General features: G+C 39.9%; 1 protein-coding gene across 1 annotated transcript in view; it reads right to left on the bottom strand.

The window, feature by feature from the left end:
* Positions 1 to 26,917, bottom strand: part of lrp1bb (low density lipoprotein receptor-related protein 1Bb) — a gene marked incomplete at both ends in the record, with an annotated part of 224,338 nt that overhangs the window by 65,147 nt on the left and 132,274 nt on the right. The window contains 15 exons of the mRNA XM_079170844.1: positions 480 to 609; positions 855 to 989; positions 2,834 to 2,965; positions 3,179 to 3,304; positions 3,425 to 3,565; positions 8,930 to 9,079; positions 12,332 to 12,426; positions 12,715 to 12,889; positions 13,221 to 13,448; positions 13,662 to 13,793; positions 17,181 to 17,425; positions 17,767 to 17,931; positions 21,481 to 21,685; positions 22,343 to 22,540; positions 25,812 to 26,057. Coding sequence (XP_079026970.1) covers positions 480 to 609; positions 855 to 989; positions 2,834 to 2,965; positions 3,179 to 3,304; positions 3,425 to 3,565; positions 8,930 to 9,079; positions 12,332 to 12,426; positions 12,715 to 12,889; positions 13,221 to 13,448; positions 13,662 to 13,793; positions 17,181 to 17,425; positions 17,767 to 17,931; positions 21,481 to 21,685; positions 22,343 to 22,540; positions 25,812 to 26,057 — 2,503 coding nt within the window. The remainder of the gene's footprint in view (positions 1 to 479; positions 610 to 854; positions 990 to 2,833; positions 2,966 to 3,178; positions 3,305 to 3,424; positions 3,566 to 8,929; positions 9,080 to 12,331; positions 12,427 to 12,714; positions 12,890 to 13,220; positions 13,449 to 13,661; positions 13,794 to 17,180; positions 17,426 to 17,766; positions 17,932 to 21,480; positions 21,686 to 22,342; positions 22,541 to 25,811; positions 26,058 to 26,917) is intronic.

The raw sequence follows: 26,917 nt of genomic DNA on the forward strand, positions 1-26,917 counted from the left end.
CTTTAAATTGATTTGCTCAACGGTGTGACAAACATTTCTAATGAGGTAGATTATTAAAAATTTAACAATACACCTTTCCATTGCAGATGACATTAGCTGTAAAAACTGTTTATGATAAGAGTAACTGTAAATATGAAAATAATTAATATAAACACAAATACCACCATACTTTTCAAACGTAAGAAAGATAAGGGCCAACATGCTTTAAAGATACAACCCAATAGAGCCTCTCTATTTGCATGACTGCCAACACACTGAAACCAATATAAGTGGTTGGTAAACAGTGTTGGTCTGCCAATATATCGGTTGGACTTTAATCAAGAGACAGGAAGTTCTACTGTCACATCAATTGTCCTTCTACATTTGCCATCAAAGAGCTTCATGATATCAATAACCAGTGTCTGGGTCTTACTGATCACAGCAAATAATGCACTCAAATAGGTAAAACACAGACATGAAAACACAAAGACATGGCCTACCCCTTCTGTGGATGTACAGCGATGGCCCTCGGTTGATCAAGTCCTTCAGATATGACCACTGAGCGGAATGCACCATTGAGACGAGAGATTTCTATTAGATTGAAACCATGGTCCGTCCAATACAGGTTTCCTGTGTAGAAAAAAAACCAATAGCCTTGGTGTAAATGCAGTGGTACATGAGAAGGTCCCCTCATGAACTTACACATAAACTATTAATAACTAATCCTTGCTTGGTGTGTTTTAGCATTTCAAATCAAATGTACTTAAAGCCATAACGAGAAGCACTATACATAAAGTGAGAATCTTCACCAATCGATACCAACTTGACAGCCTACGGTAATAAACTCCCGGTGCCCGGGGAGTGGCGAAACTAACCAGCAATCCAGTCAACAGCGATGCCTTCCACCCGGCTGATGCCGGTAGTAATGATGTCTTCCCTCCAGGTCTGATCACGTTTGGCCCGGGATATTCTGTTCAGACCCATGTCAGTCCAGTACACCGTGTCATTTCCTGTAAAACATACAAGAGAGTTAATTACAAGAGAAAATGGGATGATGAATGCGGTTGCCCACAAAACGTATTTATGCCCTCAAACAAAGCCGCTCATGAAACTGTATTTTATTTCAGCACGGCCCATTTCACCAAATGTTGTGTGGGAATGTAAAGTATGATGGCAAAAATGCCCACACAGTTCATCCACATCTCTTTGTTGACATACAGTGGCTGAACAGCAAAGGCAATTGTCGGCAACATTTTTACAGGGCAGATTATAGCTTCATGCAAAACATGGTGTTGGTAAAACTGTTATCGACCCTTTCTGATTTTACAGCCTCATTGCAAAGGCATATAACATAGCATGTCATGTATTTATGATGCAGTCTTCGAGTGCATCTCCATGCACGCCTGTCAGTTTGGCTTTGTACAGGTTGTTAGAAGGTTAGGTGGTTTAACATGTTTATTTACACTTTCTTGTTCCTGCTGCCTTCACACGCTGTTAACACATAGCACAGATACGACAGAATACAGCTGCCGGGCTTTCATCTGTTCTGCTCTGGCAGCCTGGCTTCTGTAATGACAAGTCAATGATGTACGTGAGCTATCAGCTACTGCTCTTGGATGGGCTTAGTAATCCATGACAGAGAAAAAGGTCTATATAGAAAGACTCAGTCGAGTAAAGTGCAGTACTTATATGTGTTTATATATGTATATAATTACAGTGGGCGTGTACACACCTTGGAGTTGTTTTTATAGAGACTACCATACATTTCTGTCATGAACTATCGTTAATTATTTATATTCCTTGCGGTTGAGATCATTTGAATACCTACCACTGAATAAACTTCTGTTAATGGAATTTAATTTGTGTGGATTGCATTGAAATTGAAAAAAAAAAAAAATGTCCCAGTAACTCAATGTAATGCCAGTGCAATGGTAGTGTTCTGGTACTGTCCCTTTATTAGATAGTAGTCTGTAGTAAATCATTCCTTGTAGAGCAGTGACAGCGTAGGTCAGTTGGTCTCTGACTCTGCCACAGTCAGTCAGTTGCGAACATATTATATTCGTTTTCGCGACCTATTGCTACATTTACATTTTCTTCTCTTATTTTTTGCAAACAAACATGTGGAATCACCCAAGCGTGCATTTTTGTATCTGGTGCCTATTTTCTAAAGAGCACTGTTACAAATCCTTGGTATATGAAACCCTGTGTGTGTGCAGTTTGTTTGTTTCCAGTTGTATGCAATTTCCTACATAGCTTTTGTTATCATGCTTCAGTGGCAACCAATTATATACATGGAACGCTACCGGCCTATAGTATATTCATAGCATTTGCTGGTGTAATAAATCTATCATTTCTATCAAATATATAATGTGAAAGGAAGCAGGGATGTAACAAATGACATCCCGAGCTACTGTGTTCATGTTTTGCAATGCACGTTACAGAACCTTAATTTGATACAATATCTTGGGAATTGCTTTGTATTAGGATTGTGAGTAAATAGTAATTCATACTGTTTCTATGTAATGTGAATTTTTTACTCTTTCTTCTACGCTGCACTTTCACGAGACCATTATTCATAAGGTTTGAGCCTATTCTAACAAAATCCTTTCCCTCGCCTTGTTTTAAGATTGAGCAGTAAAGATTTGTACTGTAGGATAAAAAGCAGGGAAAGAGCGGCATGTTGTGTAATATAATGTAATTTAGTAACTTCAGTTACATTTAACTAGTTACTTAAGTATTGCTACGTACGTATATACTCTGACACAGTCAGTCAGTTGGGAAAATATATCTCTGATATATCTGCTGTCTTATACTCAATATCAAAAATCCCCTTGTGTGTTGCATGATACCATACCTGCGTGAAAGTCAACTCCCACAGCAAACAGTGTTCCTGTAATGGGCATGAGAGCTTCACTGTTGTCATTTGGGTCAAGAGCGATTCCCCGGATTCCCTCATGGATGGAATACATCAGAAATGAGTCAACACCTAAAGAATGACAATTGACCTATTATACCCGAAACAATGGTATTAAAGCATTGTGAACAACGAACGCACTATGATTTTATGCATAGATCAATCACATGCACTCATCATTATCCTTTAGAGTAATGAATGCAGAAAGATTTCAAAGATGTATGTAGAAAAAATGCTGATACGAGCGTATAGGCAACTCTTCAGCACATCATTTGGGGAACGTACCCTCGCAAGACATGCGGTCGCTACGCAAGTTGTAGCCAACAGTGCAGGAACAGCTACGGGTGTTCTCGGAAGTGGGGAAGCAGAGCTGTGAGCATCCTCCGTTGTTTATCTGGCACTGGTTTCTTCCTGAATGTTAAGCACAACCAGCGAAAGGCAAGATATAAGGCACCATGAATAGGTGCTTAAGGGTAGTGTGTGTGTGTTTCTGTGTCTTTATCAGTGTGTTGGTAACGTGAGCATGCTTACCTTTCTGACCCTCCCTGTCGTACACTTTGATATGAACCACCCCACTCGTCTTGTTTCTCAGGATCACAGGGTTCCGTCCGTCTCTCTTGGTAACCGTTCCCAGCTGAGCCGATTCCTCATCTGCCCACCAGAGCTTCCCGCCTGAAACAATCAATGTCATTTGCAGATATGGATATTGAAAAAATATATATATATGGCCACAGACTGCAATGCAAGGGCAAATTTTACATTTTGCTTCAGGTAGTACCTCGGCATTACTGTATGTCGGCATTACTGTATGTTGTCTTTACTGTATGTACATTGTGTTCAATTCAAACAAACGTTCAAAAACACCACAGCACAAACAAATACCAATTCCAAGTTGCTCTTATGCCAGAAAGCCTATCTATTATTGAGGCGTTCTCTGATCTGAGTTGAGATTAAAGACTGGAATACCCTGTTCCCCGCTCTGCCCACTTGCTGATGATGATCCATGTAACCCTTTGGGAAAGGTTTCAGACCAACGAAGACACATCCATGCACTTCATCAATTTGGCTGCCTGACCAATATGGCACAATTGTAATTTTTAATTGGGGAAGATTTAGACATACTTTATATTTTTATGACCATTAGATGCACATCAAATTTCTCAACCATTGCTATTCAGCAGATTCCCACTCCTCATGCATGAACCGCAGTGATACTTATCAATTTAATTCGGTAATTTTGGTCACAGAACATGAAGAAAAGATTCGGCGATTCTGAGACAGCATGACCTCATCTTTCTTGTATCATAAGATCATATTTCATCAGAGAAAATTCTCTCTCATGTGCCAATCTTTGAGTTAAAAAGCAAAGTGCTGGGTCTGGGACCAAGAGAAATGACAACATGTACTGTAGTTGTTATGTGTCATTACATTTCACTGTCTACTCCCTGACGGACTGGCTGGTCTGTCTGGTTCTGTGTGACAGTGAACCTCCAAGCATCAGTAATGCTGCCGCCATAAGTGATGAGTGTGTCTTTGTAAAGAGGCACATGCACAATAGGCTCCTGGCACACCCAGCCACCAACACACTATCCTCCAACACCCGTTTCTGTCCTCAGCAGAAATCAGTGATGCACAGTCCAGGCACTTTGCCACAGACTCCACAGACGTGACAAGAACTCTCAATTTTTAAAATCCCACTGAAGTGCAAAGTGGAGAAGAGTCAGGTGGCTCCTCTCGCTTCAAAATAGACACTGTATATGGGATGGAGATGGACTTTGAAAGGGCCACAATTGCAAAAATGAACCATTACACGGAGGAGGCGTGCTTTAAAATAGGCAGCATTCTGGAAGGGAAAATTCCTATTTATAAAGCAACATAAAGGATCATCTTTCTCAAAGATTAAAACATTAAAAAAATGTTTTAGAAGTATCGCAACACTCCAGCAAGCAATTCCTCTGCTAAGCGGCAGCAGCAACTACAAATGAAATGACTTATAGGTAAATAAACCGTTCTGAGCTACATTGCTGGTGCAAACAAAGTGCTGCAGTTTATTACTCTCTTCGGCTATATTACTGTAAAACTACACTATATAGAAAATGTATGTAGATGAGAAAAGCACTATCTTGCAGTCAATACACGATATCAGACGATTTAGTGACATATTTCTATTTACAAAAAACAACCAAAAAAGCTCTTTGGGTTTCAATCTACAAATCACATGAAGCTAAGATACTGTTTTGTTATCTCACCCTTTTTGATTTATTTAGAATAAAAACACAAACACACAGAAACACACAGAAACAATTCCCACTTGCACTAATAGCTTTGGGCTCAATGCCATCCCTGAAGGGAACGCAAAACTCATTTTCACAAATCACACAAATTCCCATGAGTGAGAATGACAGTCTACATGCAGTTTACAAAACATTTGACCCTGGAGGGCATGCTAGCCCAGATTAGCTTTGCACTCTGTGTTAATTTGATGCCGTGGGGACCGCTGGCTAGCTGTGATTGCTCGCTTGTGGCACATCATATTCAATTTCCACCTCAACCGCTAGTTTGATTCCAGGCAAGTCAAGGCTGATGGATCACCTACATCTTCTAAATAGAAGCCCTCACCTTTTTCTCAAGCCAATCCAATTACTACAGAGCCCTGAGATCTGAGTGGATCGACCCTGTGTCACTAACAGTGCCTTCATTACATCTTTTCACAACCAGCCTGAACAAGCACTAAGACATGCGTGCACAATGTACAAGTCAAAAGGAAACATGAGCACCACAGCGTGTTTGTTTCAACACACTGCTGAATGGATTGTCAGTTTGATTAATTATAGTTATTTTGCTCTCTGAATCTGACAGGTGGGGTTTAATTTAGCCGGTCACTTATGGATGTATCAGGGAGATACAGATCCTGATAGAACTCAAGCTTTCCTCATTCAGACATGACGTTGTTGAGTATCCTTAACCACTTTAAACACAACCAACTGATCGATCAAGCTATCACAGACCAGAAGAGAGAGTCGAAACGATTGCTAGATTGGTGTTAATTAATGTTCGCTGAGCACAAGAGACTTTAATTACCCATAATTACGTGTCAATACCTAACATGTTATTCCCCTAGCAATGGCTGCACATGTAGTTATCTGTATATCAATATTGTAATTCTAATACTTTGTTCTATTCCATTAGGAATCTAATCAGTGGGCTGGTAATACAAAGAAGAAAGAAAGAGGAGATAAAGAAAACATTGGGGTAAACCGAGTGAATGGTCAGCAAATTCAATAATTGCATCTTTCACCATGGAGACAAAACAACAACATCTGCAGAAGGGACATTTCTCTGTAATGGGTATCGCCAACACACTATTCCCTTGTCAACAAAAGAGGCTTAGGACTGGAAAATGACATGTCAGGCTGCTGCCCTGCTGTCATCCCCGAGCCTCATTTTCAGCTGACCCTACGCATTTTACAAGCAGCTCAATGGTCTACAGAAAAGGAGGAAAGCATCTTGGTTCAGTATGAGAAACTGTTTGTCTCACTGACAACACACAGTGAGTGAACATTACACCAGATGCAAAATACTAATCACAGGCTAAGAGCACTTTTAAATGTGCTCTTTGCTCAGCAGCAGTATTTACAGTCAACATTAAAGTCGTAGCTTTGATTTGAAATGCATATCAACACATATTGAGCTGTGTTGTTTTAACAATGAATGAGGTATCTCTGCCATATACTTTAAGAAAATCGCTCTATCATTGCTGACGTATAATCTGGTAAAGGTTGAAAAAGAAGATATAATTAGTTTCATGCGTTATTAAACACTAAACTTAACATTACAAACGTAATATTAATATCTACACCTAACAGTGGGTAAAGCCAATCATCTCGTGCCTAGATTATAAAAAAGGATGTCATATCTCATTAACAGTGGTCTTATGAGTATAAAATATACTTTCATGCTCACATGAATCCAAATGTAAATGTTCAAACCCACAAGATTGCTATGTTCTTTACACAGTAATTCCTTCCAATGCAAAAAAATATGCCGTTGAACCAGTGAAATTTCTCTTTAAAAAAAAAAAGTATAATAGCAATACAATACAGAGCTGTTCATTCTACCATTCAAAACAATTTCCTCAACATAAGAAAATGTCATTAATTGTGATTGATGAAGACTTGCAAACACCATTTCACTGTTTTGCTGTACCTGCTACTGTGCAGGAACCAAGCCATTAGTCTATGTCACCTCCGGTTTTATCTCTCGCAGTAACGCAGTAATGAAGTCTCCGTCATCCATATAAGGAACAGCGCCAAAGTCTTGACTGTGAGAAATGCCTTTAAGAATGATCCAAAAAGATGTGGCTTGGGGTTGCAGAATGCTAACAGATAACAAACAGTGGGATTCCAACTGTGTTTTTCTGTGTGTGTTTATGCTCTCAGCACATACAGCACTGACAGATATCCACCACACATGAAATGAATAAATGTCATGATAAGTAACAAGCTTCGAGAACAACACTATTGATTTAATTTTTTCCTTAGAAAATAAGAATGGCTCTTTGGTCCAAACACACACACGGACAAACACACATACACATAACCAACGTCTCTCTCTCGTTTTCAGTATGTTTTCTCCCTTCTCATTACCAATCTTGGCAAAGAAAATGCATTTGCATAGCTCACTGGGAAGCTTCCCAATTGCATCACTGTGGAAGTGAGACAATTTACAAATTCTGATTTGATTCGAAAAAATTAAATAAAAATGAAATTGTATTAGTCACCCATTTGAATGTATACAGGTATAGCCCAAATACCAGTTTCGTTATTTACCAATACAGTAATAAAGGTTGATTTCTGTGGGCTGAGTATTACTGTGACTGTACAATGCTGTCAATGCATCTCAGCTATGTTGCACACTTTCTGTAGCTGTGGCAGAGCTAGCATGAGTTTCAGTTTGAACTGACATACTGTGCTAATTGGAAGCCTCTATGTTTGTAGAAAAACAAAAAGGTAAGAGCAAATTGTGAGTTAATGTAATGCGAGCTACAGGTACCGGGAGACCGGGGAGTTTTGTAACAGGGTGAGTTGTAACACTGTCAGGTTGACCAATCAGAAAGGAGCTGCGATGATGTCATCAATACCGTACACTCCCATTTTGTTGTTGAACTCACAAGAGAAGTGACATTTCTCCGTGAGCAAAATTGTGTATATTACGGCCCCAACAATATGTTCAGGCCAGAAAGTAAATCTTTTTTTTTAATCAAGATTATTTCTTGCCTTGCATTCATTGTATTGTAGATATAATGGTTTGGCATACACAACCTAAACAAGCGCTTTCTCAAGTGTAATTTGATGTTTTGCAGTCATGCTAACTTTAAATCCACATGCTAAAACAGGTTTGTAAGAGCTGCTTGGGGTGGGCGTAGTTGTCACAGTCCATTAAAAAGTATTTTCTGGGCCCACAGAGCTTGGAGGGAATGACCCTAGAGGCCTATGTGACACATGCACCTACAGCAATTGTTGTGACGTAATTTTCTTTTTGTTGAAGAGAAATAAGTGTTTACATCTTTCACTTAATACAAAACAAACATAAAAGCCTGTTTATTCTTCATCACGACCTTCCATAAATTGAATTGAATCATTTGCTCCAATACAAGTTATTTCTACCATCCCCAGTCTCCCCAATGTCTTTCCAGAAATTGCACTTAGATTTCGGAGGATTTCTAAATGAACCTATGAGTTGATGGATTACGTGACACATTGGATTCAACACAGATACCAAAAATCAACACATAATGAACACCCTCCTCCGTTTTCATTACGAAAGGGGTGAGAAAATCAATCATCAATCACTGCTGCGCTACGTTTTAATTATCTAATGCCCCTGCTCCTTCCCACAAAGTGAAGCACAACTGTTGCAAGGCTGACTAAATAGCTCCATTCTACAGCCACTTAACCGGTTAAACATGTAATCCCTCCACACTCTCTGACTAATCCCTAATGGCAATCTGATGCACTCGTGACAAGCTCCACTCACCCATCACCGCCAGAGCCGTGCCTTTGGCTAACTCCCTCTTTAGAGTCTCCAGCACTTCCAGCCCATTGCCGTCCAGATTGCACCTGTTGATAGTGCCATTGGCTGAGCTTATCCAGTACAGCTTGTTGGCAGCGTAGTCTATTGAGAGACCTGTGAAGGAGGGGACACCAGGTTAGCAATCGTTTTTGTTAGGATTCGCTGAGACACGAGCAAATCACTAATCAGAGACTAACAAAATAAGAAAGTTCAGTTACAAATCCTGACTACTTTCAATATGCAGAAATGAGAGGTGCAAAATAAATGTAGGTTTCCTTTTGACTAGACTTCAACATTATTACAACAGTACATTTCAGAACTGCATTAACTGAACATTTGCATATTGTAGTTTCTATACATTTTGCTGGGTTAGGGCTGATATGAAGGTTTGTGTGTTCACCGTCACATATTTGTGGGGGATGTCTTTGTAAGAACTCCAGCTGGCATGAAAAGAGTGAGACTAGGTGCTTTTAAATCCATTTCCTGATATGATTGTGTTTTCCAAAAAAATCGACTGTTAATGGTGGGAAATGAAAGCAATTTCAATTGTGGACCTCTGGACAACTCACTGTCTCACACCATGTGTTGGATTTATATCTGGCAGATTCACAGTCACAATGCGTCATTAATTTACGCTTGTCCCCAGGTCTACCCCATAATCATAAATGAAGCCAGTGAAATATGGGTGCGCCCTGCAATCTGTTATGCTGGCAGGCAGAGGAGAATGAAGAAATACAGCGAAGACAATGGTGCTGCTTGTGTGACAAACTGGGAGTTTGACTTTGAGCTGTGTGAAAACAGCCACTCGAAATGAAGACCAGCTAAATGTGTTTGCTAAATCAAGCTAAATCAATCATGTGGGGAGAGAGTTCACTTAAAAAAGCAAGAGAGTACAATAATAGAAATATTAGTCACATAAACATGACGAAAATGTTAAATATCGGACAGCAGCAACTAAAAAGTGTTCCCAATTAATTTAAATGATTAACCTCACAGTATGAATCAGTGTTGTGCCTGCTCGGCAAGATTGCGATGCAAAAATATAATTGCGAGGACTAAGTTGTACAAACCTGCATCTTTAATCTAAGATGTACATTTACCCTATTTACTCTGAATATTGTCAGATATGGATGCTGGAGGACATTCAATTTCCCCAAATTTCAATGATACATCAACAGAAACATCGCTCACCTGCCTTACTTTCAGTGCATCACAACAGAGGTCATCCACAACAAACTGCTCAATGATTTCTACACTTCTGCACATTTCAGAAACCAAAAGTCTGATCCTACTCTACAGCTGCTTGCAGGAACTTGTGTGGACCATCATCCTAATCATTGCCCTGGATGAATTTCTTACACTAGATTTTACATTTATGTTTTCTCTTCTTGCCCCTGTTATTTATATAAAATTAAATGTATTTATGTTTTAATTTGAGTTGGTCAACAATTGGATTTCTTATTCCCGTAATAGTTAATTGTAAATACTGTTTGGAATAAACTGACAATACTACAAAGAAAACATATAGGCACAGATATTCTAAACAACGGATGTAACAAAAAGAGTGAAAGTATTGTCCAGAAAAAAAACTGGATTCTGCTGCAGACCTGGCTTTGTTTCTTCTCTTCTTCGCTGTCCTTTAAAAGCATCACAGATCAGTCGACATGGTGTCTGCTGTGTGCATGCAGTAGGTAGGTATAGTGACCAGAAACACACAGCCTACCCTTTCAGAAGAAGTGAACCTATATTTCCAATTAGAGGGACCCTAACTTCAGATATCGTAAAACAAAAAAAGGCTCTCGCTGGAGCCAGTTTCCGTTCTGGGGCAGCTGTAGAAACATGGCTGTCCGAGATAGACGACCGGCTCCCTAGGAAGATATAAATGGCTTTTTCTAAGCTAAGAACACATAACGATTCTTAGCTACGCCTGATTATACACTGATTAAAACGTAGTTATAAATATTATATTCAATATCTGCCAATAAACCCAACTAGATGTTACACACTGTCCAATTATAAGATGATCCAACAGTCAGTGAAGGAGTCAGGAAGGCGGGGTTGAGCATTGCTATAAATTTGTTCAGCTTTTCAAAGGAAACAATCTCAACCGATGTACAATAGGTGAACCAGAACACAAGAGCTCATCGTGCAATGTGGAAGGCAGCCCTTGGCAGATGGCAGACGCTGGGCTTGAGCAATATGCAGTCCAAAGTAAGTTACAGAAGTTAACTTACATAAGTACGTTAAAACAACTTTGGGCTTCACATGGGAGATGAAGAGCGTACTCCTGGGTCACAGTCCTGTGTTTATTTGACCTGTGGGGACGTTTTTTGGGGTGAAGACAGTGTCAGGAGCAAACCAGGTTCATCCATTCATAGCTATCTTATTCACCCAAGTGGATATTTACTTTCTATTGTAATACTCATTTCTGCTATAGTGGAAGAACTGGCTCTATGATCCTAACATAAAGGATTTTGACACTCTAATCGTGTATGAAATGAACTCCCATGGGAAGAACACAGAGAAAAGCAAGACAAATTGTTCTTTTAGTTTTTGCTGCAAACTAATTTAAAAGTAAATTATTTCCTTGAGAATCAATTAGCAAAGGATACACGTGGACACAGATAACATGTTTTTGTTTTTCCAGTGTAGCCTTGTGTTAGTGTTTGTTTAGGTTTCAAAGAAATTGCCACTTCGACAGCTTTACCCAAGACATTCTTTGACGCTGCCTGTTGAGATAACATCGCCACTGAGGAGGAGGATGCTCTGTCTGATTCTTGTTGACATTGTGGAAATGAAGAAAATATCACCAGGTACAAACATTACTGATTCCATTTGCAACAGTCAGGGCATGTACACGCATGGAAATGAATTGATTATAAAAAGATAAACTCAACTTTTGTTATTGCTATAACTTTCACGAGAACACCTTTATCAGGTAATCTTTGTCAAATTAAAGTTCAAAAAGGGGAATTACTTCAAATGAATTTGTAATGAGGCGAACACAGACGTAAAGTGGTGCATGCAGCAGCACAGCTGTTGATGCTAGTAAATTTAATTGAATTAGATTACCATAAATTGAATCCACAACCAAAGAATACTGACACACTCTCTCAATTTCTGTCTTGTTCTGTTGGATGTTTGCAGTGGGCTACCACACATTCTTCCAGAGAGAAGCCCCAAAATCAAACAAATCAAGTGCTCTTGGATTATTGGTCAGATCAGATTACAATATGCATGTAAACATACTGAGTTTATGTAAACTGAACAGACGTATGTAGGAAACAATCTTCTTCTTGGTCACCCCTCAGCTGCAGCTGGATAGGAGGTCTAACTCAGTATGCTACATAAAGCTCTCATACTGACCTACAGGATCCCTCTGATTCTGGTGGAGGACCTTGCTGTTACTGCCGTCCATGTTGGCCATGTTAATGGTGTTGCCATCTGTCCAATACATTTTTCTGTGTGGGAAGGTGTGAGGTGAATAGTTAGTGGTCCAGTTACCGTATAATCAGGTTTAAAACATAGTCAATAAATGTTACCTTTTTTTATTAACTGAAAATTGAATGTAACCCAATAGATTTTGTTCCACCTGACAACCTTGAAAATATCTGCACAAATAATTCAAGCATATTGTCTTTACAAGGCTTTGATCGCTTGTACAGGTGGTGTCTGTGGGCACGTTTCCTGGTACTATGCATTGGAGGTGAGGTGCTGATGAAGTGCACAGACTGCTCTAAGCTACTTACCCCTTGGCGGGGTGCATTACAAGGCACCTTGGCTTATCAATGCCGTGGATGATGGAGGTCTTCAGGGAGCCATCAAAGCGAGCCACATTGATCTGAGACTCGTCATTTTCAGAGCTGAGCCAGTATAAGTTCCTGGAAAGCCAGTCTAAAGCCAGACCGCGGCAGTTCACTATGTCTGTCGGGGAGAGCATGAAAAAAACCATCACACCTTTGTGCTTTACAAAACTCTTATGTAAATAAGCTCAAGCTACGTGAATGGTCTTCAACAAATGACTTTACTTGTATTTATATATTTGATGTACCTTGCAAACATATCAAAGAGAGAACACAACAACAATTACATATTAAAGTTAGTTATTAATTACAACTGATACTCCATGACCATGAACAGTACCACAGAGTGTGTACCAACTAATCAATATTAGTTGCCGCACACATATACTGTAGTACATACCGCACGCAGCTTTAACTTTGTATTTTGAAATGGATGTCTGGAATACACCCACCTGCAGAAATGATGGTCTCTAGCTGGGTGCCATTGATGAAGGCCCGTTTGATGGTTTGGGTTTTGATGTCAGCCCAGTAGATCCTCTCTTCCTGGGCATCATAGTCCACCACTGTGACATCATCAATGTCTGGCACCGTTAGCGCCGTCATGACGTTCATGTAAGGGTTGTCAATGTCCACGCCACGGATTTCAGACCGCCGCACATACAGGAGGAACCTTTTCAACGCTGGTGAGATGATTAAGAAATCAATCATTCCATACTAGCAGATCCAGGTGAGAGTGTGACAAGAACAGCCTGAATTTGAATGCCGACGTCAATCAAAAGTTCAGAAATTCACATGTTAAGCGAAAACACCTGCCCTGTAGTTCATAACATCCTATAGTGTTACAGTAGCATAAGGATGAAAGCATGAAAGATGAGGAAGATGTTGTCACTCACCAAAGCAGGATTGCTTGTTGGGCGAAAGCTTCATAAGGTGCGGACAGGTGCAGGACGAAGTGCGGTTGTAATTGATGAGACACAGATGTGAGCAGGGACCACGTCCATCATTCTCTTCACATGGGTTAGAGGCTGACGGGAAGGGAAGAAAGAGGAACATACCCGAACGCTCAGTATGAGAAGTTCAGATGGCAATCAAAGAGATAGGGCCAAGATAAATACTGGATGTGAATACGACTAACTGCCTTTGCAGCAAGACATTTACATGCTTTTCTGATTGTGTGCCACTGACGGTATACTTTGAAACTGACAACACAAAAGCTTTGCTGAAAGCATAATTATGATATTGTTCCTGGCGTATAATAGCAGAGAGAGATACAACTTGAAAGCATGACAATTCTGAAAAGAAATATAGTATGAAAACCATGGCATTAAAAAAGGTCTGAATAAGAGAGACGGCACAAAGATATGTTCAATGGTTTAGAGGGTTTCTTTTTAAGCACAAAGAGAACATTTTGAATTTTGAACATTTAAACTGAATATAATGGATCTTCACTCATGTTATTGAGTTTTTAGGTTGGTCTCTTGTTGCATTTAGTCTTAAGAGGTTAATGGAAATAATGAAACACAAAAGATAGATTGTAGTGTTTACTCTTTGTCACTTCTTAGGAATTAAGGGTGACAATATCTCAGTTACTGTAGGTTAGCAGAATATCCAGCTGAAAACCCTAAACTGCTGAGAGTTTTTTACTAGACCAGCACAGCGAGCTCACTTCACACAGCTTTCAACTGAGCACTTAGTATCTTATAGAAGCAATACATGTGTAGTCCATTGTCATGAATTTCTTACTGTGCCCTTGTCAGAATAAATCCCCACAGTAGAACTAAGGAAAGAAACCCTCAGTTTGATTATTTTCCATCATGCTGCAATCACATTTCATGCATCATACACATCCAGCTACTCTGGATGATTCATGTCAAACAAGCTCATTCAAAGTTCATTTCCTGGACTCCTTCAGCAACACATCGGAGAGTCCCATTGTATCATAAATGTGGTTTATTTAAGACAACAACAAGAAATAATTCATCTCTGTCTCTGCGAGCTGTAAACAGCACCCAGCTGACTCAGTATGCTAATAGGGAGACATCTGAACAGGGCTGCATTCACCTGAATGATGGAAAACAGGCAACAACAACAACAACAGAGCCAAGGTGCTTGTTTGTTCTAAACTGTCAGATGTTTTTGCAAAAATATAAACGAAGAAATGGGCCCACTGCTATGCTAAAACAGTGAAAAATGGTGGCACTCTCTAAAAATAAAGAAAAGTGGAGAAACGTCATATTCAGGGAAGGCTCACATGTAGTGATGATACAATTTAGTATGCTAGCGCTTCTTTCGACTGAGAGACCCATATTTGCCGTGCTTATTTGTTTCTCATTTGTATCTCATTTGTCATGATAATACTGTCGACACAATTACAGTGAAGTTTGTCTGCCTACAAATAATAACTGTGTTCTAAATGGTATGCATATTATATTGAGAATAACAATCATGACTGTAGAAATAAAACCTCTTTTTCTTCCTCATTCACTTAAGTGAAAGTGATAAATACAAGGAAAAAGGGGAAGTTTGTGTACTAGTACTATACAAACTACTAGAAGTATTGAAGACTCCATAGTGCCAATTTGTGTTGAACATTGCACACTAATTCGAGGCTCCAGAGAGAAATAAGTGGAGCCATTAATGATCATGGGTGCATCTGAAAAAGTAATTTTCTCCACATTCCGCTGTGTATTATGGTGCAATGGATATGCATGCAGGTTTCTTTGTGGTGCTCTGTCTGTATTCAACAACATAACTGTTACAACGGTGATGTCTTGGGACTGCCTCCTAATTTAAAAATGCTCGCTACCCATTCTAATGTAAAAACACATTCTTGGCTTTTGAACGTGCACATAATGTATTTAAAGGTTGCTTATGCCTCCAGTGGATCTCCACTGTGGCACCTGCTGAATAGATCTGCACATTGGTGTTCAGCTATCCTTTCTTCATGCATCCCCTCTTTTCTTATTCTCTGGTCCAGATGTTTGTGGTCTAGTGGAGCATCACATCCCTAGACCTCGCTTCTGGCTGGAGTGGATAATAACCCACCCCCACCCCCTGTTGAGCTTTTCTAAAATAGGATTAGGCACGCTTTCTGTCTTCTTTGCTAAAGCAGTCCCATTTGCTCACACTTATCTATGGTGAACAGTCAGAGAATGCAGATACAGGAAGGAAACAAGCAAATTAACTCGTGACGCACTGGAGAAGCAGAGGAATCACTGAATAGATGTAAACCCGATTACCACAGTAATAATCCCCATTTAAAGATGGTGGCTTACGTATGAAGAAGGCTGAGGCAGATACATTTGAAGCTTGGCAAAGCTCAAGAAGGCCATTGAAATAGAAACTGATCCATCAACCAGGCGGTCTTGGCACACATGGACCAACATGTTCCTTAATCCAGTGTTTTATTATTGGTTCTGCTTTAACAAATTAATCAAAGATCCATTTCAAAACAACCTATCTAGAAAAGAAAAAAGTCAATTGAAAACAGAATTGACATGATTATCAATTTGAGCTCTTATATATCTTGCAAGCTGATGACAAGATACAGATTCAGAAGATTATGACATATTATTTGCAATATTAATATGGTTTCAAAACTATTTTTTTATTTCCTCTTACCACGAGACATCATTCACATAACTAATTGATTTGATGATTGGATATGCTACAATTATTCACTGGCAGATGTGGTTCCCATTCTGTAGACCTCTTTATTCACATTCAGTCTGGGAAAAAAAGGCCTTAATACAGTGGCATCAACCACTTAGAATGGAATCATTTAGATGGTGAGAAAAACACATTCAGGGGTACTATTAACTCAAGCTAGTTAACTCTCTGCATGAGTACCCTTTTCATTCAGACACATGCTCATTGATTGACAGGCCAAATTAATTTCCCTTTTTGCAACACAGGAATAAATTGTGTTTTAAAAGATAATGTATCCTCAGTGAACATCCTGTATTACTGAAGGATTATAGATAGATTCAATATGAATCCTTTTTGAATTTTCATTTTAGGAAGTAAGTTTGTACTTTAAACCCCTTAACAAGCACCCTCATTTTGTGCACAAGCCTGAATATGACAGACCCAAAGGAGAATTGTTACTGCTCCAACCTACTGAACCGTTTTAATTGCTGCTATGGTCCTGGTCTCATTTGAATGATAATTCTTTGGTTTTGGAAGGTCAGCTTTATTGTAAATGATCCAGAGGTGCCATGCTAAATAAGATAGCAAGCCCCCACCTTGAAGGTCTTCATTGACTGCAATGCAATGGGGTTCAAAGTCCCTACTGCATATATCCTAGAAGAGCAAACCTGACAAATTATATATAAACCTGGTTCCAGCTAACAAAGTGAAATGACCCACTCCAACAGTAAAGCCACAGAAAAAAAAAAAAAACCTCTTCTCACCTTGTGGCTGCCTGCTGGGGTGGAAGATCTGCAAGTCAAAAGGCTGAGCACTCGTCTTCTGGATGACTGTGACATTTCGCCCAGTCCACTTATTGGCTCTCGCTAAAGTGTTCGTCCTCCAGTCCGTCCAGTAGACATTGCCTCCGAAGAGAGACACAGCAAAAGGATGGGACAGGTATTCGTGGCCCCTGAGGATCTCAATGACCCCACTTCCATCATAGAGTGCAGAGAAAATGGCGTCGGAGCTGTTCAAAAGAGACCGACACAAACAGCCATGTCAACGTCCGAACTGCTCTTCAAATGCATTGAAAGGGAGGAGTAAAAATAGGCAGATAAAAGTGTTCCACTGATGGAACTACTGAATTGTTCAAGACCCACCTAAAACCCAAATATGGGCATTGTACATTGCAGATCTCTAAATATGACACATCATCAATTATTTAATGGACACTGGGAGAATGGAGCTTCAAGTTAAATCTGTACTCGGGGACTGGTGAAACATTCTGAGTATATAATGTCACAAATGTATTGAAAGTTGTAAAAGGTGTGAATGCTTCTCCACACTGTGAAAACTCGAATGGTATACCGTGCGTCTGTCCAAACGATCCTCTTTTCCAAATGATCCAGAGTCAGTCCGTTAGGCCAGGCGCCGATTTCCATATCCTTGAACACAATGTGTCGACCTCCTCCACTCATTGATGCAGCCTCGATTCGGGGGAAAGTAGCATCCCAGTCAGTCCAGAAGAGGATCCTTGGAGCAGGAACCCAAAGGCAACACTTAGTATTGATTACTGGCTGTTTGTTTTTATGACGAAAAGCAAGAATAGACAAAATGCCCAATTTATAGTCTTTCATAGATCCACTAAAAAGGGCTGTTGGACCATAACACCATCTAAGAACAATTCCTTGGTCACATGCAATTTTCAGTGCTACAACTGTAAACTGAAAAACACAGTAAATGCGTATTGATGCTGTTGAAACTGTATGTATTAACACAGACAGTGGCAGGGATGACTGTCCAAAAACAGCACGAGCGATCCAGTGCAACCCCTCAGCATCTGCAACATGCCTCGAAATGGGAGGCCATCTGTTTTATTATGGCTTTCCACTGCTCAATGAGGCCTGAAGATGAACACCGTCACTGATGTGACTGTCGGCAGAATCCTGAGTCATACTCCAACTCAGCAAATAACGCCTGTGTCCTGCCTTGGTCGAAAAAGTCAGCTAGAATGAAGGAGAAAATGGGTGCTTAAGCTTAAATCACATACTGACGACAACGAAACAGTGTTAGGAAGAAATATCCTTGTCCAGATCGATAGCCGTATTCACTTGATAAGGCATCCCTGATCGATGGCCCACTCCTTTGAGTGGATTCAAGTAATTAGATTAGAATTATTGCCCTGGAATGGAAATGCGCCTTTAGGCACCAAAAGCACCCATTAATCCTGCTCTGTACAACCATGAAATGTAGTCATCCTCACAAATGTGAAAGAGTGCTATAGGAGAGAGTGCATGAGCAGATTACTCATTTCTTAGGGGTGTTAAATTGATTTTAGGAATGTCTGGGTTTTGCTTAAATCTGAAATATACTAGCCAAAGTATACAACTGCTGGCTACTGCTCAGATGCATTCACCCAAAGTACCAAAACCAAATACAAGCAACACAACTACACCTAACATATAATCTGCTTTTTTAGTGTATTTCAAATATTATATTATATTCTTTAGATAGGGGAACACATGGGATACAATCTTGCAACTGTGTTTACAGCACTCAGAAAGCAAAAAAAGACATGTTTTAATATATATATATATATAATTAATATATAATCACTTTGTTAGAACTCTGTGATACAATTGCACTACTAATGTAGTATTTAATTTGAGTCTTTAACAAATATGTATATAAATCTATCAAACTGGAAAGTATCTTGATGGACCAAAATGTACCCTCTAAGAGATTTATTTTAGCAACACACTCAACAATGATAGTTTTACAATAGGCCACATATGATGCAACACATCTGGAGGAACATCGAGAGAGCAGCTGTTGTTGTGAATCGAGTTGTCACAATTGCAATTCACAGCAAATGAAATCATACATTCAGGTGCATATAAGATTGGCTAATCGACCCGGATCCCACCCTCCTCTACCCAGACTACTTGACCAACCAGTAGAGTCACACAGCACAGTGACATGATCCTTCACCAGCTTCATCACCTGTTTGCACCAGCAAACACCGACAGCTGTGCAGCTGTGTTTGAAGCGGCACCCGGCCAAGACAAGAGGCATAGCTGCTGGGAAGTGAACCTGGGTGTCTGCATTGGTGGGTGAGTTTTTTTTTTCTCTACCTTGCTCAGATGATTTTTTTTAAATCAGTATCTCTCCTTGCAGAACTAATTTCCCCGACTTACAGCAGTTACAGCAATTTTTTTTCCTGATATATTGAAACAATATTCAATAGTCAACAAAAGACATGTAACTAATTATAATTATATTTTAGCTTTTTTATTTATGTTTTGTTGTTCTACAAAGAATCCCTCAAGAAGTATGTGGACATAGTTGCAAGAACCCAAAAACATCAATTATTTGCAATCCACCGATACAATGATTATATCCAAATTACTAAATTACACCGTGGTCATTTCTAATTGATTAGCTGGAAGGACATGGAGGGCTGCGTGGATACGAATCCCAGCCATGCGCACTGGAACAGGTTTTCAGTGAGGGATGGTCCTATTTCCTTTTTACTTAAATTGACACTTCCATGAAAAATATTTTAACATTTGAGGACAGAGAATCATTTTCTTCGGGATATTTAAACCTCCAACAAGCTAACCTATTAGGTAAAAACCTCAAAAAACAGCCTGCAAATAAGAGCAGACGTTTGTTCAACATGTTATTACTGAGGCCAATCCATTATGTCCATCTTATCTGTCTGCAAATCAGCATCGGTCAGTGCTTTTACTGCATATTTGTTTTATCTGTGCCTTGCACAAGTGCATAGTGGATCGATGGCTGCTTGTTCTCACATAAGGAATAACGATTCAGTTGACAAAATTAACTCAACCAGGATTTCCAAGAGAAAAGTGTGAGACAGTATACTAATGAACGTGATCTAAGAAAACACGGCTTAAATGGATGCGTTGTGTTTACTGCTGCTGGACTGTGAACGGGAAACTAAAACAGATCTTACATGCCACGGAAAAACGGATTAATAAGGAAATAAAATTGTATCCTGGCACAACCCACCATGAAATCTTTGAAAATGTAACAGTGAAATACTCACAACTGTTTATTTTCTGTTAACTATAATTATAAAATGTCGAACAATTATGATGCTTATATTGCTCTGTAAATCTCATTTGCAGATTAAAAAGAAGAAAGAAAGAGCAAACACACACACACACAAACACACACATATGAATGAAGATTAGAGAGTACCGGCCAAACACACATGCTGCACGCCACACACTCTCAAACATGCAATGCTTGTACAATAAAATATGCTTCTTAATGTAAGGAAATAAACAAGTTGGCGTATCATGATAGCATGAAAAACTGACATCATGACATGACAAACATGTATCGTCACTCCTGAGTGTTTCCTCTTTAGGTAATTCAGTTTCATTTCAAAAGGGCGGAGCTCAAAGTTCCAAATTCTTAAAACAGTCCAAAACAACATACATCAACAAAGCCTCCCAGGTGCCTGATAACCAGCCTGATATCCCCAGTGTGACGTCGTCTATCAACCTAATTTTATGAATTAAAAACTTTATCATAACACTTGTTACATCGAGAAAAAAGAAGTAATCGATGCACTGTAACAGATGTTTTCAAGTCAGAGTCACAGATCAGTGTTCAAACACTCTCCACATGCATCGCAGCAGGATAAACAACCATGGTTTTGAAATGGCCCTGTGGGGAATGAATTAAAAAAAAGCATATTTGGGGATTTGTATTTGAAGGTCTTGCTTAAATTGTTTAAAAGAAGAACATTGCTGGGGAACAAAAATGAATGGGCAGTAAAGCGTCTTAAGTGGGAGCAATGGTTGGGGGGGTATTGGCTACATCGGTTGTCATTATTGTAACGGAGTGTACGGCGCTGTTATTGATGTACACTATATCTCTGCTGCTTTAATGGACCTTAACACAGCAGAGATCTCCATACATCAAGGCAGAGGCAGACGTGAGAAAAACAAGGAGGTTGTAATGTTACTTTATTCCAATAATCTCAGTGCCTGATGGATAGCACAGCTACCAGCAGGCTCTGTATGTGGGAGGGAGTGCGTAACATACCCCTGCCCCGGGTCGAGAGCGATGGCCCGTGGATGCTCCATGCCGCCGGCAATCAGTGTGGTGCGCATATCTCCGTTCAGCTTGGCCACCTCAATCTGGTCCAGATTGCTGTCAATCCAGTAGAGTTTCCCCGTAATCCAGTCCACAGCCAGGCCCTCTGGGGTGGCCAGACCATGCTGCACGACCACCTCAATCCCTGTCACCCCTGAAACAACAATAACAAAAACAACACGGTAGCATGACTACGTAGCACTGACATACGCTGTAGTCAAGGGGCAGAGCTGGTGGTTGTTGGATCTTTACAGTGCTCGAGGCAAAAGGGAAGATTGCTTTCTACAGGGTTAAATTAAGAGTTGTTAAAAGGGTTTTCCAAGAATATTTATAATCTAGCTGTTTGCAATTATTCTCAGATGCTGAGGATTTTGCGTGTGCCTCACTAAAGGGTGGAATAGGTACAACTACGAGGTGAATTCTACGGCTCCGCAGAGGAAATAAAGGCAGGTGAACACGGTGAATGTACTGCCACCAACAACAATACAGAGCAAAGGAGAAATTCTGATTCATCATTTTATGAGGGGCGAGATATTGTACTACAACAGCTCAAGACTTCTGGTCCTGCAGTATATTTCAACTGGACTACCTGTGATGAATTTGCAGGGAGAGACAAACGGACAATATCAACTCAGAGCATCAGAGCTGAGTATGCGTAACAACAGTAGAGTAAAACTAGAGTGTTATCGTCGCCAGTGTCTCAGACCTCCATTACAGCGGCCGCAGCATGACATGACTCTCTTTAGCCAATACATCACAGCAGTCTTTAGATAGCAAATGTTTGTTGGGGGGTGTATGTATTTGCAAATACCGCCAGACTCTGCGAGCCTTCCTCTGTAGATCTTATCCTCCACCACATCTGTCCAGTAAAGGAGGCTGTGATTAAAGTGGAAGTCGAGCGCAATGGTGTTCCTCAGTCCCGGCACCAGCAGGCTGTAGTCCCGCTTGTGAAGGTCTATTCGTCTTATCTCGTGCCGGATTGAGAAAATGATGAAAGCCTCAAAGGGATCTGGCCAAGGAGAGATACAGGAAACAAGCACTTTATTTTTTCTTTAAGTTTAAATTGTGACCCGACAATCCATGACATCATGTCCAGCTTTGGACACGATGTAGTGAGCAGAGAGGGCGCTCTTTTTCTTTAACAAGAGTGCCACTTGAATGAATCAATGACAACGGCACATAAAGCTCTGGCATATTTTCTGAGGAACATTATTGTCAAAAGTTAAAAATAAATTGCAGAAAAAAATAGTTAGCAATTAACAATATACCATGAAACCTTCACCCAAACATCAACAATGGGATACTTATGAATGCTATCGCATTAGGAAATGTTTACACTCTCTGCATTCCTTTTGTGAAATCAAAGTAACAATTGAAAACATGACATATGGGTCTCCTCAAGTGCAATGTCACACCCATGAACATACACACACCGATCGACACATACATGCACTCACACGTAGCTGAGCTGAGCTATATATGTCAGACAGACACTATCGTAACAAAGACCAAAGAAACCCGGCCAGGCGGACACAAATTGTTGCTGGTGAGTGTCTGCTTTTCACGCCCTATGTGTGGTGTCTGACAGATGGTCCTACTTGTTCTAACTTCACGACTGTCCTATTGACTGGTGACATCCATACCGTACAAATTATGAGGGCAAGCATCCTCTGATTGGTGCTCATGGTGAAAAAAAATGTCAAACAAATAGATAGTAGCCTAAATAGATAATAAAAAACACTTTTCATTGAAACATTGTTTTTATAAAGCAGGTGTAAGTGCTATTTAAATACTGTGAAAGCATCATAATGCTCAATCCATGGGGAAATATATTCCATATTCAGAAACTGTATATTTTTCGGTTTTCCGTACAGTTGCAATGTCACAACTATACAATATATGAACATTTCACAGTTTTACATGTAAACATCCTACATTTGTCCCAATTTATTTCCTTGTTGCAGTTAAGGAATATATATATAAAAAGGAAAGACGTGAACCTGGAAATGAGCATAATATGTCTCCTTTAAATCTTCAGTCATTCCTATGTGTCCTACAATACCAGTGCACTTAGAATAAACATGAAGCAAACCTTAAGCTATAATCAAATGTTCTGTGCTGTGCCTTTCTTTTGTAAAAGTGAATTGTTTCTTTTTTATGAATATCCCGACATGTGTTTTTAACATCAGTGCTTTGGTCAGCGTTTGTTGTTTTACAGTGTGCTCTGTCAATAAATTGACTCAAGGCTGGGCTAAGGGATCAAAGAAAGCATATGCTTCTATTATAAAAATGCATCAGCTTATTAATAACCTAGCAACCATCAAAGATCTACCTAATGCCTTTTTTTTTTTACATTAGCTAAACAAATCAAATTAAACTGACCACCAGGTACAAAGGCAACTATAATGCATATATATTATAGGCCTTTTTTTTAAAGAATACATGTTGACGTGTTACAGAAGGAAAAACAGGTGAAAATAATAAACTAATGACGGCTGAATTCCATTTAGCTGCTTCAGTCTCAGGGTCCTCGCAGCGTGCATGCTGGCTCACGGCTTCGTAAGACACTTGAAGAGAATGGAACCATTGTTCATGTTGTCAGTAAAAGCTGTGCTTCTCCTGCTGCACGAGGAAAATTCAAAATGTCTGCTGTGAAAAAGACTTATTGTTTCTTTTCATGTGACACTACATAACTGGTGCTAGCTCTATCTATTATTAGCTGGTAGAATTGGAACATGACTGATGTTCCAATCACTAAAGCATGGTTGTACTGAATGACTGTCACTGAGATACAATCTATTTTCCATTAACATATGGTGGACATGTATAACAATAAAATGTTTGAATAAAGTAAATTGTGCAGGGCAATTGAAACAATTGACCTTAACTTAGTTCTAAATATTCATTTCTCTCTCTCTCTCTCTCTCTCTCTCTCTCTCTCTCTCTCTCTGTGTTGATCCACTGTGCACAGGACACACTTTAGAATATATCTCACTGGTTTATACCACTATGTAGAGCACATTTATATGCATCAGTTGCAGCCAAATCAATTTGTTTCCAAACACTCTGGGAATCAACACATTACAGTTTTCCATTTTCTGAAAAATGTGGATACATTTGAAAGTGGTCTCTAAGAAGTTGCTAAATCTAGTCCTAAAGCTGGCAACAGAGCTTGTATACTGAACTTCTCCGGCCTTGCCCACTGAGGTTTAGTTCAATCAGTAAGATTATTTCTGCTTCCGAGAAATGTTTGTACAACTAAAACTCTCCCCCCACAACATTCTCGACTAAACCATTCTTTAGGGAACAGAACTGTAAAAATGCAATTAAAATGGTGTCCTTGCTTCAATGACACATTTCGGTGTTGCTAGCTATAATGTTACTGGAGTGAAGATCTGTACTTGCACATCTTTTATTCCTGAGATTTGCAAAAGGAAAAGGAGGTGTGGATGTGTCCCAGGGACTTCACAAAGAATCCAATAACGCCTCTCTTTTTTTGTATATTGGAATGTTTGTATTTGTATCCAGAATTTGATTTATGATGAAGCTTTAAAATTCTGATCGGCCTCCACAAAAAAACGGTGTATTCTTTTCCTGTGTTAATGTAAGATTAAAGCTGCAACTGCCATCAATCTCGGCGTGAAATAGAAAAGCAAGTAATCAAAACGAGGTCCATAAATCTGAATGTGACAAGCAACAGCATGCGTGTGTGTAACTATTGTATTTCAAGAGCGCTCTCATCAAATACATTATTCAATAAGAGAGTAGCTGATAGTTTGAATTTGAAATGTGATACTACATGGGCGAAACAGTTGTGTCTGTACGGGATTAGTCCTGAGGTGAATTTGTGCGCAGCTGAATGAAGTAACAAAGCTCTGGTGGTTTTGAGAAGGGAGAACACGCTTCCTTCACTCAGCATCAGAACAGATAGAAACAGACAGGATCCATCGCCCAGATGTCTCTTCAGATTTTAAACTGACTAAATTTGACCTGACAGTACTCTGTATCAACACCTATTACTCGTCCTCAGGCTACCTCTCCTGTTCCCCGGCAATATCACAAGAAACCTTACAATTCTTTAGTTTGACTTTTATTAAGTTTCTTTTATCTATGGTGTGAATCTTGCGTTAATAATTGATACTTAAAACTATTCTTAATTAAGGGCACCAACACAGTCAAGCTTCCAACTGGATAAACTTGAATTACTCACAGTCGCACACCATCACAGCCGCCTAGAGTTTCAGTACAAACAAACATTAAAAAAAGCTAGAGTCTGTTACCTGTGCTGTGACAGCTGTCTCCGTCTGGGTCGAGCGTCCATCCTGGATAACAGGAGCACTTCACCGTGGTCTTGTACTGCTCACACACCTGGCTGCACTTCAGGTGACTGCTGCAGTAGTCCACCACTTCACATGTCTTGTTACTGGAGTCTAGGTGGAGCCCAGGGGGACAGAAGCACACAACCCCTTTTCCTGGTGCCACGGTGCACTGGTGACTGCAGCCCCCTCTGGCTACAAGACACATATCTGGGGTGAAGAAAGGCCAAATGTTCTTAGAAACGGTGCAGACATTGTCGGAGAGGCTGGGATTTGAAAGAGCATTAAGAAAATGCAGTGTGTGTGTGTGTGTGTGTGTGTGTGGTGGCTCTGTAAGATGGTAGTGTTTGTATCCGGATCTTACGGACACATTTATTGTCAATAATTGCATGCAATCTTTACGTTTTTATGTTTTTCGACATTTTGTCACATGGATAACGTATTTTCAACTCATCATGAGCCAAACACAAGTAGTGTGTTCACAATCTAATGGAGATACAGTTGGTGTATAGTGAGGAATCCTTCATTCAGCAGATTCTCTAAGGTTTCAGCTGGGGCTGGAAGCTTTTTATTTCCATCACACAACAGAAAAAAAGGAGTAGAACTGTTCCTTTCAAAAGTGATATAAAGACTGAGATTGAACTTTGTGCTCCATTGTCTTGTTTTTTGTTCACAGCTGCCAGATCAAGATGGTATAGGGTATATTGGTGAAAAGTGTCTTTTTTCCCCACCGGTAGGGGGGTGTTGGTGTATGTGGTCACAGTTGTTAATAGATGTGAGTCCTGTTGAGCTGGTTCAAATCAATCAGACTCTCAAGGTCTCCTTGAACACATACTTGTCTATGAGGAGGCAGAAACCCTCTTCTCAGCTTTAATAACACAGACACTCAAAGGTCCTGGAGCCCCCCCCCCAGAGGCTAGGTTAGTGACGCTCTAGGAAATGGACCTCCATGTTTACACTGCTCACTTTAGGAGATTACATGACTGGGGTTATTCACACGAGATCCGTTTCTTCTCTCTTTAGGCTGCTGGATGAACTCTTCCACATTTGCTGTCATCGAGAAGCCGGAA

This window comes from Pholis gunnellus (genome assembly GCF_910591455.1).
Source record: "Pholis gunnellus genome assembly, chromosome: 12".
NCBI classification, from domain to species: Eukaryota; Metazoa; Chordata; class Actinopteri; order Perciformes; family Pholidae; genus Pholis; species Pholis gunnellus.